This window comes from Gossypium raimondii, chromosome 8 (assembly GCF_025698545.1).
Source record: "Gossypium raimondii isolate GPD5lz chromosome 8, ASM2569854v1, whole genome shotgun sequence".
Classification (NCBI taxonomy): Eukaryota; Viridiplantae; Streptophyta; class Magnoliopsida; order Malvales; family Malvaceae; genus Gossypium; species Gossypium raimondii.
This window is the reverse complement of record NC_068572.1, coordinates 59,061,045-59,076,720: the sequence shown is the minus strand read 5'-3', so window position 1 is coordinate 59,076,720 and position 15,676 is coordinate 59,061,045. Positions and strand designations below refer to the sequence as shown.

Genomic DNA, 15,676 nt, shown 5'->3' with positions numbered 1-15,676 from the left:
CATCTTCTTTTATTTATGATTGTTTGCGTTTTGATAAATTACTTTTTGATAATTCTAAAGATGAGAAAACTAGGTCCAAGTGTGTTGGAGAGGCTTGAAGACCGAATATTTAGTTTTCCTTTTGTTTTTATCTTAAAAAAAAAATAAAGGAACATAATGTAAACCTAAATTAATTATTGTGGACAAAGTTTCTCTTTTTTAAAGAAAGTAAAACAGAGAGAAGTTTGTCTTCCCACTTGTTTATTATCGCAAGATTCAAAAATAGCATAGTTTTCACACTGAGGCAACGTAAAAGACGGGAAAGCGTCACAAGATCTACGAGTACAAAGAAAATAACAAAAACAAAAATTAAATAAATTTCGTGTGAATCACTTTTTCTTAAGGTTTTAATGTTGCTTTTTAGGATAGACCAAGAGCTAATCTTTTGATCAAATATAAGGGTAAAACCTAATACGCAAGTCCACATACTTAGTGTTATAAAAAAGATGTTATTTAAATTCTTTATATTAAGCTAAATAAATTACATAAATTATAAAAAAATGTTATTTAAATTCTTTATATTAAGCTAGTTGTTTCTTATGGCAGAGTCCTTGCCTACTCTTAGCTCTTCAACAAGGTGCTTGTTTTGGAAGTTTTTTAAGTCCAACAAGTGTTGGCATTCCTATTGTTCTTGATAGAGATGATACTGTTCAGAAAGTTGAGCCTCAATATGTTGCATCTTCTCTTGCATCTTAGTGATCTGCTGCTGAAAGTTGGAGTTACGGTGTTATAACGTTTGGTTCGTAGGAGTGATTGAGGTGCTGCCATGAGGAGGTTGAGCATACCACCAGGGTGGAGGAGGAAATGGGTAATAAGGTGGATAAATGTATCTTTAGGGATAGTAGAGGAGGTACCTGGAAAATGTTGAGACTAATGTTGAGTGGTTTGGTCAAGGTTAAGAGGCGACTATGGAGTGATATGCACGGGTGGTTGAGATTGCAGTTGGGATGAATGGAACTCTAAATTAGGGTTTGTTGCTAGGTATCCAAGGTATTAGTTGAGGAGTGAGTCACGGTTTCGATCCACACTCGTCGCATCAATTGTTGATATGAGGAGATCGATAAGGAAGAGATTAGGAGAAGAAAGTGGTGGACGTTTGGAGGTCGATTCACCTGTGACAAGTAGAAAACCAAAGGAAGGAGCTGAAAAAGAGAGGAGGAGAAGGGAAAGGAGAGGATTAAGTTCTTAGGTGGAGTGCTTTGGGGAAGAAGTCAAATCCCTGATATCTCGTGTGTTGGGGTATATATAGGGGAGGTCCCCTTGTTTGGTAGTGCCACGTCACCAGAAATGCAAATGGTAGGCTGCTCGTGTGGTTGGCTAGGTGGCAGGTCAATTATATGTCAGTTGTCATCAAATGTTATATTGTGTGATCCTATTCTGACATTCTCCTTACTGAGGTAGTACAAGGTTGTTATGCCTTGGTGGTCCTCTAGTGGTCCCCCTTGGAAGATAAGAGCAGGTGGTGAAAAACAAGTGACTAGTCATGGATGACAAGCCAGATGGTTATTACTAGGGGCATCACTAAGAACCAGCTATGTAACAGCCCGATTTTGGGTCTAGTCAGAACAGTGGTTTTGGGACCACAAATTCGACAAAAAGAAAATGTAATGGCCTGAATTTTCAGAGGTGTCGGAATGGTGATTTGAGATCACTAAATTCGGCAAATGGGTAGAAAATATTATTAATTTAATAAGTATAAGTTAAATGTGAAGTTAGGAAAATTTTTGAAATACTGAATAGTGCACTAGAAATAAATATTAAAATAATTAGAATCGAAATGAGGTATCAAGACCTCGGGGATTTTAAACCGAGCCATAAATATTTTTATAAATATTTATGGAGTGTTAAAAAGTAGTATTAAAGTTCCGTTAGGAAATTTTAAAGTTTCGATAATTAATTGAACAAAAAGGACTAAATTGTAACAAATGCAAAATTTTGGAAAATGATTAAATAACTTAAATGATAAAAGGAAGAGGGCTTAAAAGGCAAATAGACCCAAGGTCTATTTGGGCTGGACGGCAAAGGCATGAAATCAGCAAGAAAGTAAGGAGAATTAAGGGCAAAATTGGAATATTGCAAAATTTGTTTAATAAAGTTAGGACCCAAGTGGAATTATCTAGATTTCTCTTCATTTTTCTGAATTCTCATCAGCAAAAACACCATGGAAGGGCTTCTTCAAGCTGGCTCTTCATATTTTTACTACAAGTAAGTTCAATTCTTGACTATTTCTTGAAATTTTTGCATTTTTATGACTTTTACAATTAGGCTCACTTGTTAAATTCATTAGTTTTTTTATTTTATGAAAGAAGTTGAAAGTTGATATGAATATGTGCTGGAAGTATATGATGATTTAGCATGGAATTAGAGCTTTAAATTGTTCATATGCTGATTTTATTGAAAGAATTGAATAGAAAGTGAATGTTTGGGACCTAATAGTAAAAGAGTTTGAAGATAGAGTTATATGTGGAAATTCTGAATTTCAATAGTTGTGTAACAACTTATAATGTCTAGGTAAAGTATTAATTGAGAAAATTAGATTAATTGAGGGGTTAATTGAGAAAGGACCGAATTGTATAAACTGTAAAATTTGGTGCAAAATGGAAATCAACATTTTGCACTAAAGCAGTTTTGGACAGCAGCAGTAGTGTAACTTTGAAAAATCACAAAAAATTGTAGAGATTGAATTAGAGGATGAATAAAATATGAAATTAAAGCTTATTGAGTCTAGTTTCTTATAAAAGAAACGGTGTGAGCAATGAAATTGTAAATCATGAGATATAATAGATTTTGTGAGACAATGTCAGAATGAATTCGGGTTCCCCTGTTCTGACTTTGGAAAATCATTAAAAATTGTACAAAAATGATTATGAGTTATAATTTATATGGTTAGAATCCTTAATTAGTCTATTTTTATAAGAAATAAACAAAAACATCATCCGAATTCTGTACAATGAGATAATTAATTTTTAGTGAAGAGTGGTCGGAACTGTCAGACAGCGAAACAGGGTAAACTTTAAAGAATAAACTGTACTATTTGGCTGAACCAAAAATTCTGAAAATTTTATGGAAAGAAGATATGTGAGTCTAGTTCCAGGGAAAATTAACGGATCTTAATTTGGAGCTTTGTAGCTCCAGATAAAAATAATTTAGTGACTCTGACTCAGACAGACAGCCTGAATTTTTCATACAAGAAAATAGTGAAAGTATGAATATTGTTGTTTAAATGTGTTATACACATTAAGGATGAGGAATGAAGAGGAGGTGGAGGAAAAATTGGGAAATATATGAATGATTTGTGTATAAATGGTCATATGTTTGATTATAATTGATAAACGATAAAATAGAATTGATGCTTATATTTGTGCATTATTGGTTATGGTTTAAGCTCATGTGTGAAAATAAGTTTCATAGTATGTGTGTATCGTATATTTGGTATATGATTTGCCATGAAATAATGTCATGAATGGTTTATCATGTGGTTAGTTCCAAAAAGAGTTATGTTTCAATACACTAGCTTGCAACTATGGTTGAATGATATGTTTATATCTTGTGTGATGTGCATAGGAAACAAGTGTGGAAAGATAATGAAATAGTAAGTTCATATGGCTGAAATTTAATGGTTAAATGTTAATTTCATGAATTATATAATGTATGATGAGATATTTTTATTGTTGAAATAAGAATAAAATAAAAGTGCTAAAGCTGAATAAATGATCAAATTGAGCGGAACGCCGGATTTGAGTACTTCTGATCAAGTGACAAAGTGATAAGTGATAGCTTTAGCTACACTTATCTGATCAAGAACAAGTGATAAGCGGTGACAAAGTGATAAGTGGTAGCATTAGCTACACTTATCTGATCAAGTGAGAAAGTGATAAGTGGTAGCCTTAGCTACACTTATCTGATCAAGTGAGAAAATGATAAGTGGTATCCTTAGCTACACTTATCTGATCAAGTGAGAAAGTGATAAGTGGTAGCCTTAGCTACACTTATCTGATCAAGTGACAAAGTGATAAGTGGTAGCCTAGCTACACTTATCTGATCAAGGACAAGTGATAAGTGACCATACGTAAGACCATAGTTATACTATGGCAAAGTGAAAGTGAAGTACTCAATTTTCCGTGACCGTTCCCTAATTTGATTAAGGATGGTAAGCGACAAATGGGCCCAAAAGAATTACAGTAAATGGATAAGTGGTAGTATATTTATATCAGGACGATGTTGTTATTCAAGCTAAAGTGATATTTTCATTGCAAAATTGAGAATTTCATAAATGTGTTATTGAATGGTATAATCAATAAATATTGAGTTAAATGGTAAATACGTATTAGTGTTGAACTTGACGTCATTGAATTGTACGTGAATTAAATGGAAATTGCTATTGATATGATGTAAATTGTGAGCATGAGAAATTGTGAATTGAATGAAATGAAAATGAAGCATTGAATTGCATGAGTATGTATCGGGTCTCATAGGCCCTAATTATTATGATTATAATATTTCGAGGATATATTGTGAAAAGTTATAGAAGCATGTTAATTATTTTGAAAGTTTAAATTTATATGAAATTTTATAACTCGGTTAAATACGCTTACAAGTGCATGTGTTTTGGTGATACCTCGTACCCTATTTCGGCGTTGGATACGGGTAATGGGTGTTACAAGCTAAATGTTGTTATTGAGAGTACAAGGCAAAAGACCATCCATGGGGCTTGCTAAGGGTATAATAAGAACCAACAAATTTAATAAACTTAAAAAATAGGCCGAAGGGTTAGAAAAGCCTTCAGTGAAAAAAAAAATTCAATTAAGCCTCTTGAAGAAACAACACCCAATTGAGTATAGTGACCCATAAAAATCAATTGATTCTTGTCGTTAATAGAAATCGTCAATGGATTGTTTTTACCGTTAACCACATTGATGTGACTGACGAAAGCCACTAGAAGTTGCCACGTAGAAGTATGCTGACTTGGCATGCCACGTCAGCAAAAAATATTTAAAAAATATTGATTTAAAAAATTAATTAAAATATGCATACACAATTGACAAATGGTTGTCAAGGTTCATTTAATTTAGGAAAACTATTTGTCCAAATTCATTTTAGAAGAGTGCAAAATTAAAAGAAAAACTTAAAAATTATAAAAATATTTATAACTATTAAAAAATTATAAAATATTATAAAAATAAAATATGGAAAAAATTCAAAAATTAAAAATTATAAAAATAATAAAATAATAAAATGTGCATTTAGAATGAATCTAGACAAGTCGAACCTGGACAACTATTTATTTAGATTCATTGTGGATGGCTTTAAAACTATAAAAATTGAGAAATTATAAATAATATTAATAATTATTAGAATTTTATAAAAATCATTTGTGTAATCACTGAATTTGTCCGCTCGATTTCGTTTTTTTAAAAAATTTCAAAAAAATACAAAATAAAAAATTACATTTTGACCCCTAAAATTTTTGAAATTTCACTTTAACCCCTCAACTTTTTAAAATAACATTTTGACCCCAAAATTTTCTCACAATTGCACTTTGGCCCCAGAAGTTTGGTTGTGTTTGCAATTTGGTCCGTCTGGCAACCGACAAGGCAAGTTATTTTGACTCATGACAATGACCTAAAGCATGGCCTCTCTCTCCCCTAGCCACCTGCTACCTGCAAAAGGAGAACTGGTACTAAGAAAGATCTTCCCGATACAAAAAGACTTTCGAGGAAAATGGTCGCCAAATTGGGAAGGGCCATATGTTGTAAAAAAGGCATTCTCAGGAGAGGCTCTGATTCTCACTGAGATGGATGGGAAAACATTACCTAATCCAGTGAACTCAGATGCTGTGAAGAAATATTATGCCTAAAAAAAAAAACAACAACAACAAAAAAAAAGCAAAAAACAAAAAAAGAAGAAAAATCAAGATGAAAACCCGAAAAGGACATCTTGATAAACAAGAAGGATTAGGATGAAAACCCAAAAGGGCGTCCTAATGAAGTGGGCTCAGGTTTAAAGGAGCAAAGTGACTTGAACGGGGAGTTGAACGACAAATTCGCAATATTTGAAGCATTCTCAGAAGCTCAAAATCTTCTACACAAGAAACCGTGCTCGAATGGATCCAGGACGAAGAAACATGGAAAAGTTCATGCATTGGATATCTAGAGCATTTCTGCCCATTGAATTCGCTTTCTTTTCCTTATGACGTTTTATTTGTTAAACTTTCCTTGTCAATTTCCTTTGTTTGTTGCTTTCTTTTAAAAATGAAGTGAATGTGAGGTATTTCTTTCATGCCTACTTTGCCTTTTTTTATGCATCTCGTGTTTGATTCATTTAAATGATAAATAGTAAGATGACATACTCTAAACAAAATGAATGTTGAGCATTACCTGGATGAGAATTTGATAAGTACAAGGACCCTAGAGCAAGAACAAAGTTCAGCAGGGGGCACAAGGGTGATGTACGAAGAAATCACAAAACTCGAAGATGAGTACAAAACCTGAGAGAAGGTCAAGAATGGAGGCAATGAATGAAGGCCTCACAAAATCAGAAGGGGGCATGTAGCAAACAACCCAGGGTGCATAACATGATCATGTAGACATAAAAGCATTTAGGATTAACATGTGCATATCATAATAACACCATACATAACATATACAGGTATACCAATAGAGCAAGGAATTTTGGGAGAAAGCTGCACAGAATCAACGAAGAAGAAGGCTTTAGTTTCACCTGATGTTTTTGAAACCCTATTTCATTCAAGAATTACATTTTTCAATTTCTGTTTTTCAAAAAAAATCAACTCATAATGCGAGAAGTGAGTTGAGCCTCGAGTCACGTTGATGTATTTTTCAATTTCTGTTTTTCAAAAATCAACTCATATTGCAAGAGGTGAGTTGAGCCTCGGGTCGCACGCTGAGGTATTTCTTTTAAATTTCTGTTTTCAAAAATCAACTCATATTGCGAGAGGTGAGTTGAGCCTCGGGTCGCACGCTGAGGTATTTCTTTTAAATTTCTGTTTTCAAAAATCAACTCATATTGCGAGAGGTGAGTTGAGCCTCGAGTCACGTCGAGGTATTTTTAAATTTCTGTTTTTTCAAAAATCAACTCATATTGCGAGAGGTGAGTTGAGCCTCGGGTCGCACGCTGAGGTATTTTTAAATTTCTGTTTTTCAAAAAATCAACTCATATTGCGAGAGGTGAGTTGAGCCTCGGGTCGCACGCTGAGGTATTTTTAAATTTCTGTTTTTCAAAAAATCAACTCATATTGCAAGAGGTGAGTTGAGCCTCGGGTCGCACGCTGAGGTACTTCTTTTAAATTTCTATTTTTCAAAAAATCAACTCATATTGCGAGAGGTGAGTTGAGCCTTGGGTCGCACGCTGAGGTATTTCTTTTAAATTTCTGTTTTCAAAAATCAACTCATATTGCGAGATGTGAGTTGAGCCTCGAGTCACGTCGAGGTATTTTTCAATTTCTGTTTTTCGAAAATCAACTCATATTGCGAGAGGTGAGTTGAGCCTCGGGTCGCACGCTGAGGTATTTTTTTTTAAATTTCTATTTTTTTCAAAAATCAACTCATATTGCGAGAGGTGAGTTGAGCCTCGAGTCACGCTGAGGTATTTTAAATTGTTTTTTTTAAATCAACTCATATTGCGAGAAGTGAGTTGAGCCTCGGACCTATGCCGAGGTATTTCTTTTAAATTTCTGTTTTTCAAAAATCAACTCATATTGCTAGAGGTGAGTTGAGCCTCGGGCCACACGCCGAGGTATTTTCAATTTTTGTTTTTCAAATAAAAAGAAAATTTTTGGATAGTCGAACAAAATTCAGTGCTTTTAAGTCTTTGCTCTATCCCTGTTTCACAGCGATGAGCAAAGAGGGGCAGCTGTAATCACTGAATTTTGTCCGGCTCGATTTCGTTTTTTTAAAAAAATTTCAAAAAAATACAAAAATAAAAAAAAATTACATTTTGACCCCTAAAATTTTTGAAATTTCACTTTAACCCCTCAACTTTTTAAATTTACATTTTGACCCCAAAATTTTCTTAAAATTGCACTCTGGCCCCAGAAGTTTTGCTGTGTTTGCAATTTGGTCCGTCTAGCATCCGACAGTACCTGCAAAAAAGAAGAAAAATCAACAATTTAAAAGGGTTTTCGAACCCCCAATTCAGCAGCCAAGAAGAGGAGAGCAAAGAAAAAAAAACAAAATTTTTTAAGCAAAAAAGTAGCAAAAACAGCAGTGAAAGGAGGTCACCGCCCTCGTCGTGCCCGCGCCACCGCACTCGCCGCCGCCCCAATACCTAGCAAAGCAAAACAAAGATACAAAAAAGTAAAAAAAAAAACAGCAAACAAAGAAGAAAAAAAGAGCAAAGAAAGAAAAGAAAAAGAAGAAAATAGGGGAGAGGAGAGCTCCTCCGCCACCGCAGACAGTCGCATCGGGCTGGGAGGAGCACCGTCGGGGGCTGATCGGGAAAGAAAGAAAAGAAGGAAAGAAGAAGAAAGAAAGAAGAAAAAGAAAGAAGAAAGAAAGAAGAAAGGGGAAGAAGAAAGAAGAAAAGAAAAAGAAAAAGAAAAAAGAAAATAAATTTTTTTTAAATCGGGCCAACCCGACCCGACCTGGCCGACCCGAGAACCCGACCCGCAGCAGCAGCCCAAACAAAAAGCAAGAAGAGCAGCAGAAATAAAAGCAGGCCACATCAGCAGGCCCAATAGCAGCAGTAGCCCAGACCAGTTTCAGCAGGCAGGCCAGCAGCAGGCTCCAGGCCCAGCCCCAGCAGCAGGCCCAACAGACCCAGACCCAGCAGTCCAGTCCAGTAGCCCCCAAGCCCTGCGGCCCAGCAGCAGTCAGGCCCAGTGCGCAGGCAGCCCAACCAGAAAAAAAAAAGAAGAAAGAAAAAAAAGAAAAGGAAAAAGAAAAAAAAAGAAGAAGAGGAGCTCGAGTCGTGTAGCCTTTTCGATCACTCGTATTTTTGAGCTTTTTTGGTAATTTCTTTTATATCTATTTTTAATTTAATTCGCGCATTTAAATGATATTTTTAATATTGTTAGTGTATTTTTAAGCATTTTATGTTTTGTAATTATGCTTTTTAATTTTATTTTATTATATTTTAAATAATTTAAATAAATAAGGCAACGAATCGATTTAACATTAAGCCGTTGATTTCATCGCTATGTTGGGTGAATATTGTCGGTTTGTGTTAAATACGAGACGCCCTTCTAAAAATTGAGAAACTTAAAAGTTCTCGTGTTTCAAAAATTTTCGTGTTTTTTTTTTTGTATTTATGTTTTCTTAAATTTTATTTTTTAAAAAATTTTGAATAAATAACGCAACAAATCGATTTGACACAAATTCGTTGATTTCATTGTTATGTTGAGTGAATATCACCGATTCGTGTTAAATACGATACGTCCTTAAGAAAAAATTTTGTGTTTTCAACAATTCGTGTTTCAAAAAAAAATTCGTGTTTTCACAAATTTTCGTGTTTTCAAAAATTTTCGTGTAAAAGAAAATCTTCGTGTTTCCAAAAAATTATTATTGTGTTTCAAAATTCTCGTGTTTAAAAAAAATTCTCATGTTTCAATTGGATCACGATTAAATATTAAATTTAACTCGTATTTTTGAAAATTAAGACAACGCGCGTTTAACGAGATACCAATTTTGGGCGTCGCGAGGGTGCTAATACCTTCCTCGCGCGTAACCGACTCCCGAACCCTAATTTTCTCTGGATTTTGACGTGGACCTAAAATCGACTCTTTTTTAGAAAATTTGAAAAATAATTTTTCTTTTAAAAAAGAGAATTTATTAGGTGTCCGATCACACCTCGAAAAAAAGATCGGTGGCGACTCCCTTTTTAAATAAAATCGAAACTCCGTTTTCAAATTTTCAATGATTACTTCGACTAGCGCCCATCGCCAAATTTTTTAGGTCGCTACAATTTGAAAATTTAAAATGTGAAAAAATAAAAAATTATAAAACCTTTATAAAAAAATTATAAACTTTTTTGAATTTTTTAATGATTTAGCCTAAAATTTTAGTTATAATCTATTAAAATTTTATAAATTTATCTCAAGTACTTAATATAAAATTCTTAATTTCTTAATAAATATATATTTATTGACTGTACATTTGGTTACTAGTGTAATAACGAGAATGGTAAGGTTTCTGAGTAATGTCATAAGGCTGAAAGTTGGGAATTGTTGCGTTCGTTGGCCCAACACTCTACACTCCCTTGGGTTTGTATCGGGGATTTCAACCATTTGCTTTCTGTTAATGATAAGTGGGGTGGTATAGAGTATCCGACTAGGTGGTTAAATGGCTTCCGTGATTGTATTATGGACTGTCATCTTTCTGAAGCTCAGTTAGTAGGGTCGGAATTTACGTGGGAAAGGGGTCGGGGGGCTGACTCTTTCATTATGGAACGTTTGGACAGGGCTTTCATGAATTCAAATTGGACGCAGTTATTTCCTTTGTTTTGGCTATTCAATTTGGTGAGTAGTACTTCGGATCATAATCCTATTCTTTTTGTCTACAAAACTTCTTTTCCGTCCCGTCGGATGAAGCGCTTTAAGTTTGAAATGCATGGCTTTTTGAGGATGGTTTCGATTCTGTGGTGGTCTAGTGCTTGATTGAGTCGGCTTCGGTGGGTATCGTTGACCATTTACGAAGCTGTAGTGAAGCTTTACAAGGTTGGTGTCGATCGGCTGGTTCGAACTTTGAGGTTCATATTGGGGATTTGAAGAGGAGCATTTCGGTTGTGCAAGCTAGTCGAATTAATGACTCCTTGCATACTTTATAGACCCAACTGAATAATTTATTGGCTCAGCAAACTGTGTACTGGAGGCAAAGGTCAAAGGTGTTATGGTTGAGTCAGGGGGAGGCAAATACTAGGTGTTTTCATGCGCGGGCCTCAAAGTGTCGCCGAGTTAATCAAGTTACGATGTTACTGGATGAGTCAGGCAGTCCCTATACTAATGATGAGTGTATGTGTGATATAGTTGCGAGGTAGTTTCAGGAGCTTTTTTCGGCTTCTACTTCTACTGATTATTTGGCTTTTAATGATTTTGCCCCTTCGGTAGGAGATGGTCAGTATATGGCCTTGTTGGCCCCGTTTGAGGCTTGGGAATTCAAGGAGGCGATAATGTCGATGCACCCGGATAAAGCAGCAAGACCGGATGGTTTAAATCCCGCCTTTTTCCAGCGATGTTGGCCTATTATCGGGAGTGATGTGTATGCTCAGAATAGTTCTTGGTTGGAAAGGGGTGAGTTTTTGGCTAAGTTAAATGAAACAATTATAGTGCTTATTCCAAAGAAGAATAAGCCTCAATGTATGAAAGACTTGTGCCCATAGCATTGTGCAATGTATTACATAAGATCATTGCGAAAGTGCTTGCTAATCGTCTAAAGACGTTACTACCTGCTATTGTATCACCTTTGAAGTCGGCCTTTGTTATAGGTCGGCTTATAACTGACAATATCCTGGTTGCTTTTGAGTTGATTCACTATGGGGAGGGACCGGTTGAGGGAGGCAGCATTGAAGATTGACATCAGTAAAAGGTTTACGATCGTGTCGATTGGGGCTTTTTACTATTTATTATGTGTAAAATGGGTTTCAAAGAGAGATGAATTAATTTGATATGTGTGATCAAGATTAACTATTCAGTGTCTTTCAATGGCCGGAAGGTGGGGCCGTTCTCTTCGGGTTGGGCTGTTATCCTCTCGTCTTTTGATCTTATGTATGGAGGGGTTCAGTTTTTTTACTTCAAAAGCCTGAGGCTTGTGGCAATATCCATGGGATTTCAGTTGGTCGATATACGCCAAGTTTGTCCCATATGCTCTTCGCTAATGAAGTGGAGTTGAAAGAAGTGAAGCTTAGGGAAGGTTACCATGTGATGGACCCTGTCAAAGCAATGGAAATGGTAGATGAAAACACCATTTGTGTAGCTGTAATTTTGGATTGAACCCTTAGCGGAAATGATTATATTTTCTGTCAATTTAGTTCTTAATATTTTTAAGTTAAATTTGACTATTAATTTTTCAAAAAAAAGGTCAAATTATTCTTTTTAATTAAATGTTTATTAAAATATTTATTTTTTTAACGATGTCGACATGGTAACTTGCGTGATAGTCCATGTGAAGCATGATACTATTTATCTTATATGTCACGCTAACAAATAATTTTGATATTATAAAAATTAAAAAAATAACTTCAAAAATATAAAACAATCATAAAAATTCAAAACAATCAGCATGAAATAAATGTGAGTTGTTATGCAAACTGCTATGTTTAAAAAGTTACCATTTTAATATATATATTTATTTTAAAAATCAATTAAATGTTTATTTTTCAAAAGTTTACCATAAAATTTTTTATTTAAGAATCAAAATTAAATTGAACTTAAAAAAGTTCACTTAAAATAAATAAATATATATATAAACGAAATTTGATATTAATAAGCCTACCTTTAAACATTAAAATAGTAAATTTTATGTTAATTTGATATATCCTTTGGAAAATCCAAGCAAAATTTATTAATACTTTATTGATTTACAAAATACATAAAACAACGCAAACTCATAGGAAATACAATTATTTCTCAAAACTCTGCACTTGGTGCAAGCTAAGTCCACAAGGAAGAAAGCTTGACTACAATGGCTTCCACCTTTGCAAAGTAAGCCAACGCCCATGATTCGCTAAGAAACAACGGCCCTATTACGCCCCAAAAACCCACCAAAAATCCCACTGCAACACTTACATAAATCATATACTTTTCCAACCATCCTTCACTTTCTTCATTTCCATGGCTTCCATTAACAACATTCTGTGGTGTTTCAGCTTTCTTGCTGCAATTTTCATTGATTGGAGGCCCGAAAAGTTGATTCCCGATGTAAGAAAACTTGTCAAAGCTTTGAAGTTGAGTGCTTGATGGGATTCTTCCTCTCAAATCGTTGTACGATAAGTTCAAATGACTCAAGAAATTCAAGTTGGACAAGCTTTCTGGGATTGAACCAGACAAATGGTTCCTTGAAACGTCGAGAGATTCTAACATCTTAATGTCGCCAATACGAACTGGTATGTTTCCTCTCAAGGAATTCCCTGATAGATTCAATGATTGTAAGCCTGCTAGATTGGTTAGTTCTTTGGGAATGTTCCCAATGAGATTGTTGTTTGAAAGATCCATGGTGGTAACCAGTGAAAGTATGGTGCTATATTCACGGACTCTCCCTTTCATTACCAGTAATTCATTCCTTATGAACTCCCCATCAACGAAGTAATCAATGACTGCATCAGTGTCATCTGGCTTGGTAGCCATTGCAGTTAAATTCTGGAAACATGTTGGTATTTCCCCTGACAGATTGTTCACACCAAGGTCCAAGATTTGCAGTGAACTAAGCTCACAAAGTTCGTCAGGGATATGGCCATTGAAAGAGTTTGAACGAAGACTTAGAATCACAAGATTTGGAAAAGTTTTGCCAATCCATTTTGGGATGTTTCCATTGAACTGGTTTTCACCAATATCAAGCATGAACAAGTCACTGTTGTTCTGCAAAGTCAATGGAAGCTCACCAGTCAACTTATTGTTTCTAAGGTTCAGAAACATGAAACCCAAATATCCTAAAGAATCTGGGATTTTTCCTGTCAGATTGTTGTTTCCCATATTTAGGACTCGAATGCTTTGCCATGGCGGCCAACAATCAGGGATTTCACCTGAGAGAAGATTTGTTTCAAGCTGGAGAAGAAACAGCTTTGGCTCACCCAAATTGTAATCACACAAAAAGCTTGAAAGTGAGCCTGAAAATGAGTTGTTTGAGAAAAACAATGTTGCCACATCAGGGAGAATCCTTGGCAAGGGACCAGAGAACCTGTTTGATCTCAAATCCACTAGTTTATGAACTGACAAAAATGGGATTTCACCTTCAAGTTGATTATGGGAAATGTTGAGGGACACCATTTTGGAAGTGAAGTTCCAAAACCAAGAGGGGACAACATCTGCAATCCCTGCACTGGATATGTCTAAAGTAGACAAATCCTTCTGAAACTGAATCCATGTTGGGAATTTGGGACCAAGGAACCAGTAACTCAGTTCAATAGTTTGACACTGAAATGAAGGAATCCAGTTTGAGTTTGCTTCGAACTTCAACTTGTTTTGAGATGCCTTGAAAACTCTGAGTCGTTTGAGACTAGAAAAGAACCCTTCTGACACTGCCCCTTCCAACAGATTATAAGCAATGTTCATATATTCCAGATTCATGGGATTTTCAAGATGTTCAGGAAGATTTCCATCTAATTGATTGTCTGAAACATCAATATATTGTAGAGATGAAAGGTTCCCTAGAGATACTGGAATGAGCCCAGAAATGGAATTCTGAGAAAGAATGAGATAAGAAAGGCTTTTAAAGTGTCCAAGTTGATCAGTCAAATGGCCTGAAAGATTGTTATTTGCCAGATTCAGTGATTCCAATTTATCTGAACAGCATATAAACAAGATCTTTAAGGTTTCTGATATATCCTGATGAAGCTTGTTGTTTGAAAAATCAAGCTTCCTCAAATTGGAAAGATTTTCTAAGGAAATTGGCAGTGTTCCTTCAAGCTGATTTGCTGACAAATCAAGTGTTTTGATGGAACTCAAGTTTCCAATGGAATCTGGGATTTTGCCTTGAAGAAGGTTACTGCTAAGGCTGAGGAATTCAAGATGGTTCAAACTGAACAACCAAACAGGCAATGATGAATTGAAAGAGTTTGTGGAAAGATCAAGAGATTTGAGAGATGAAATGCTCTGAAAACTACTGGGAATCACACCTTCAAAGGCATTTCCACTAAGATCAATGGAAACAAGGCTATGAAGACTGAAAATCCAAACAGGTACCGAAGGGGTTAAATAGTTGTTTGAAAGATCAAGAACTGAAAGTGATGAATAATTAACCATTGTTGATGAAGGGTCATTGTCAAGAGAACAAGCTGACAAATGTAACTCTTTTAAAGAAGGAAGTTTACTGGTTACCTGAAGCCAGTCAATGGCTTTACTAAGGTCCACTTGACTCAAATCAAGAAACTCCAATGAAGAAAAACCAGAAAGCCATTGAAGGTTCTTAGCTTCAAACAACTTGTTACTGTTACCTCCAAGGTTAAGATGCTGCAGTTCTGAGAGATTCCCAAGCTGGTGAGGAATGACTCCGCCAAAATGAGCATCAGACAGGTCAAGAAATGTTAAACTCTCCATTGAACCAAGGAAACTAGGAATCAGGGTGCCACCAAAGTTGTTATGGCTAAGATCAAGATGAACCAGATGGTTCAGTGAAAGCAATGAAGGGTTTATTTTACCTCTCAGGATTGATCTCCAATAAACACCAAATTCAGCATCTGATGCATAAACAGGAGGGCTTGAAGGAGGCTTCAAATCCAACTTGTAAACATGGCCTGTTATGTTGTCGCAGTAAACTCCAAGCCATTTGCAACAATCTTCACCATTTTTAGACCATGAAGATAGCCTGTTTGAACGATCAATGATGTCTTGTTTGAAGTTTAAAAGAGCTTGTCTCTCACTCTCAATGCAAACAACCCTGGGATTGCCTTCACAAAAGGTAATCCCAGTAGGTGCAAAAATGGTGATAAAAGCCATGAAAAACAGTGTGAAACCTCTCATTTTTTTTTT

General features: G+C 35.4%; 1 protein-coding gene across 1 annotated transcript; it reads right to left on the bottom strand.

Moving 5' to 3' along the window:
* Nucleotides 1-12,530: 12,530 nt before the first annotated feature.
* On the bottom strand, nt 12,531-15,676 carry LOC105792607 (receptor-like protein EIX2). Its single transcript, XM_012621257.2, has one exon. The coding sequence runs from the start codon at nt 15,665-15,667 to the stop codon at nt 12,644-12,646; it is 3,024 nt and encodes a 1,007-aa protein (XP_012476711.2). The 5' UTR covers nt 15,668-15,676; the 3' UTR covers nt 12,531-12,643.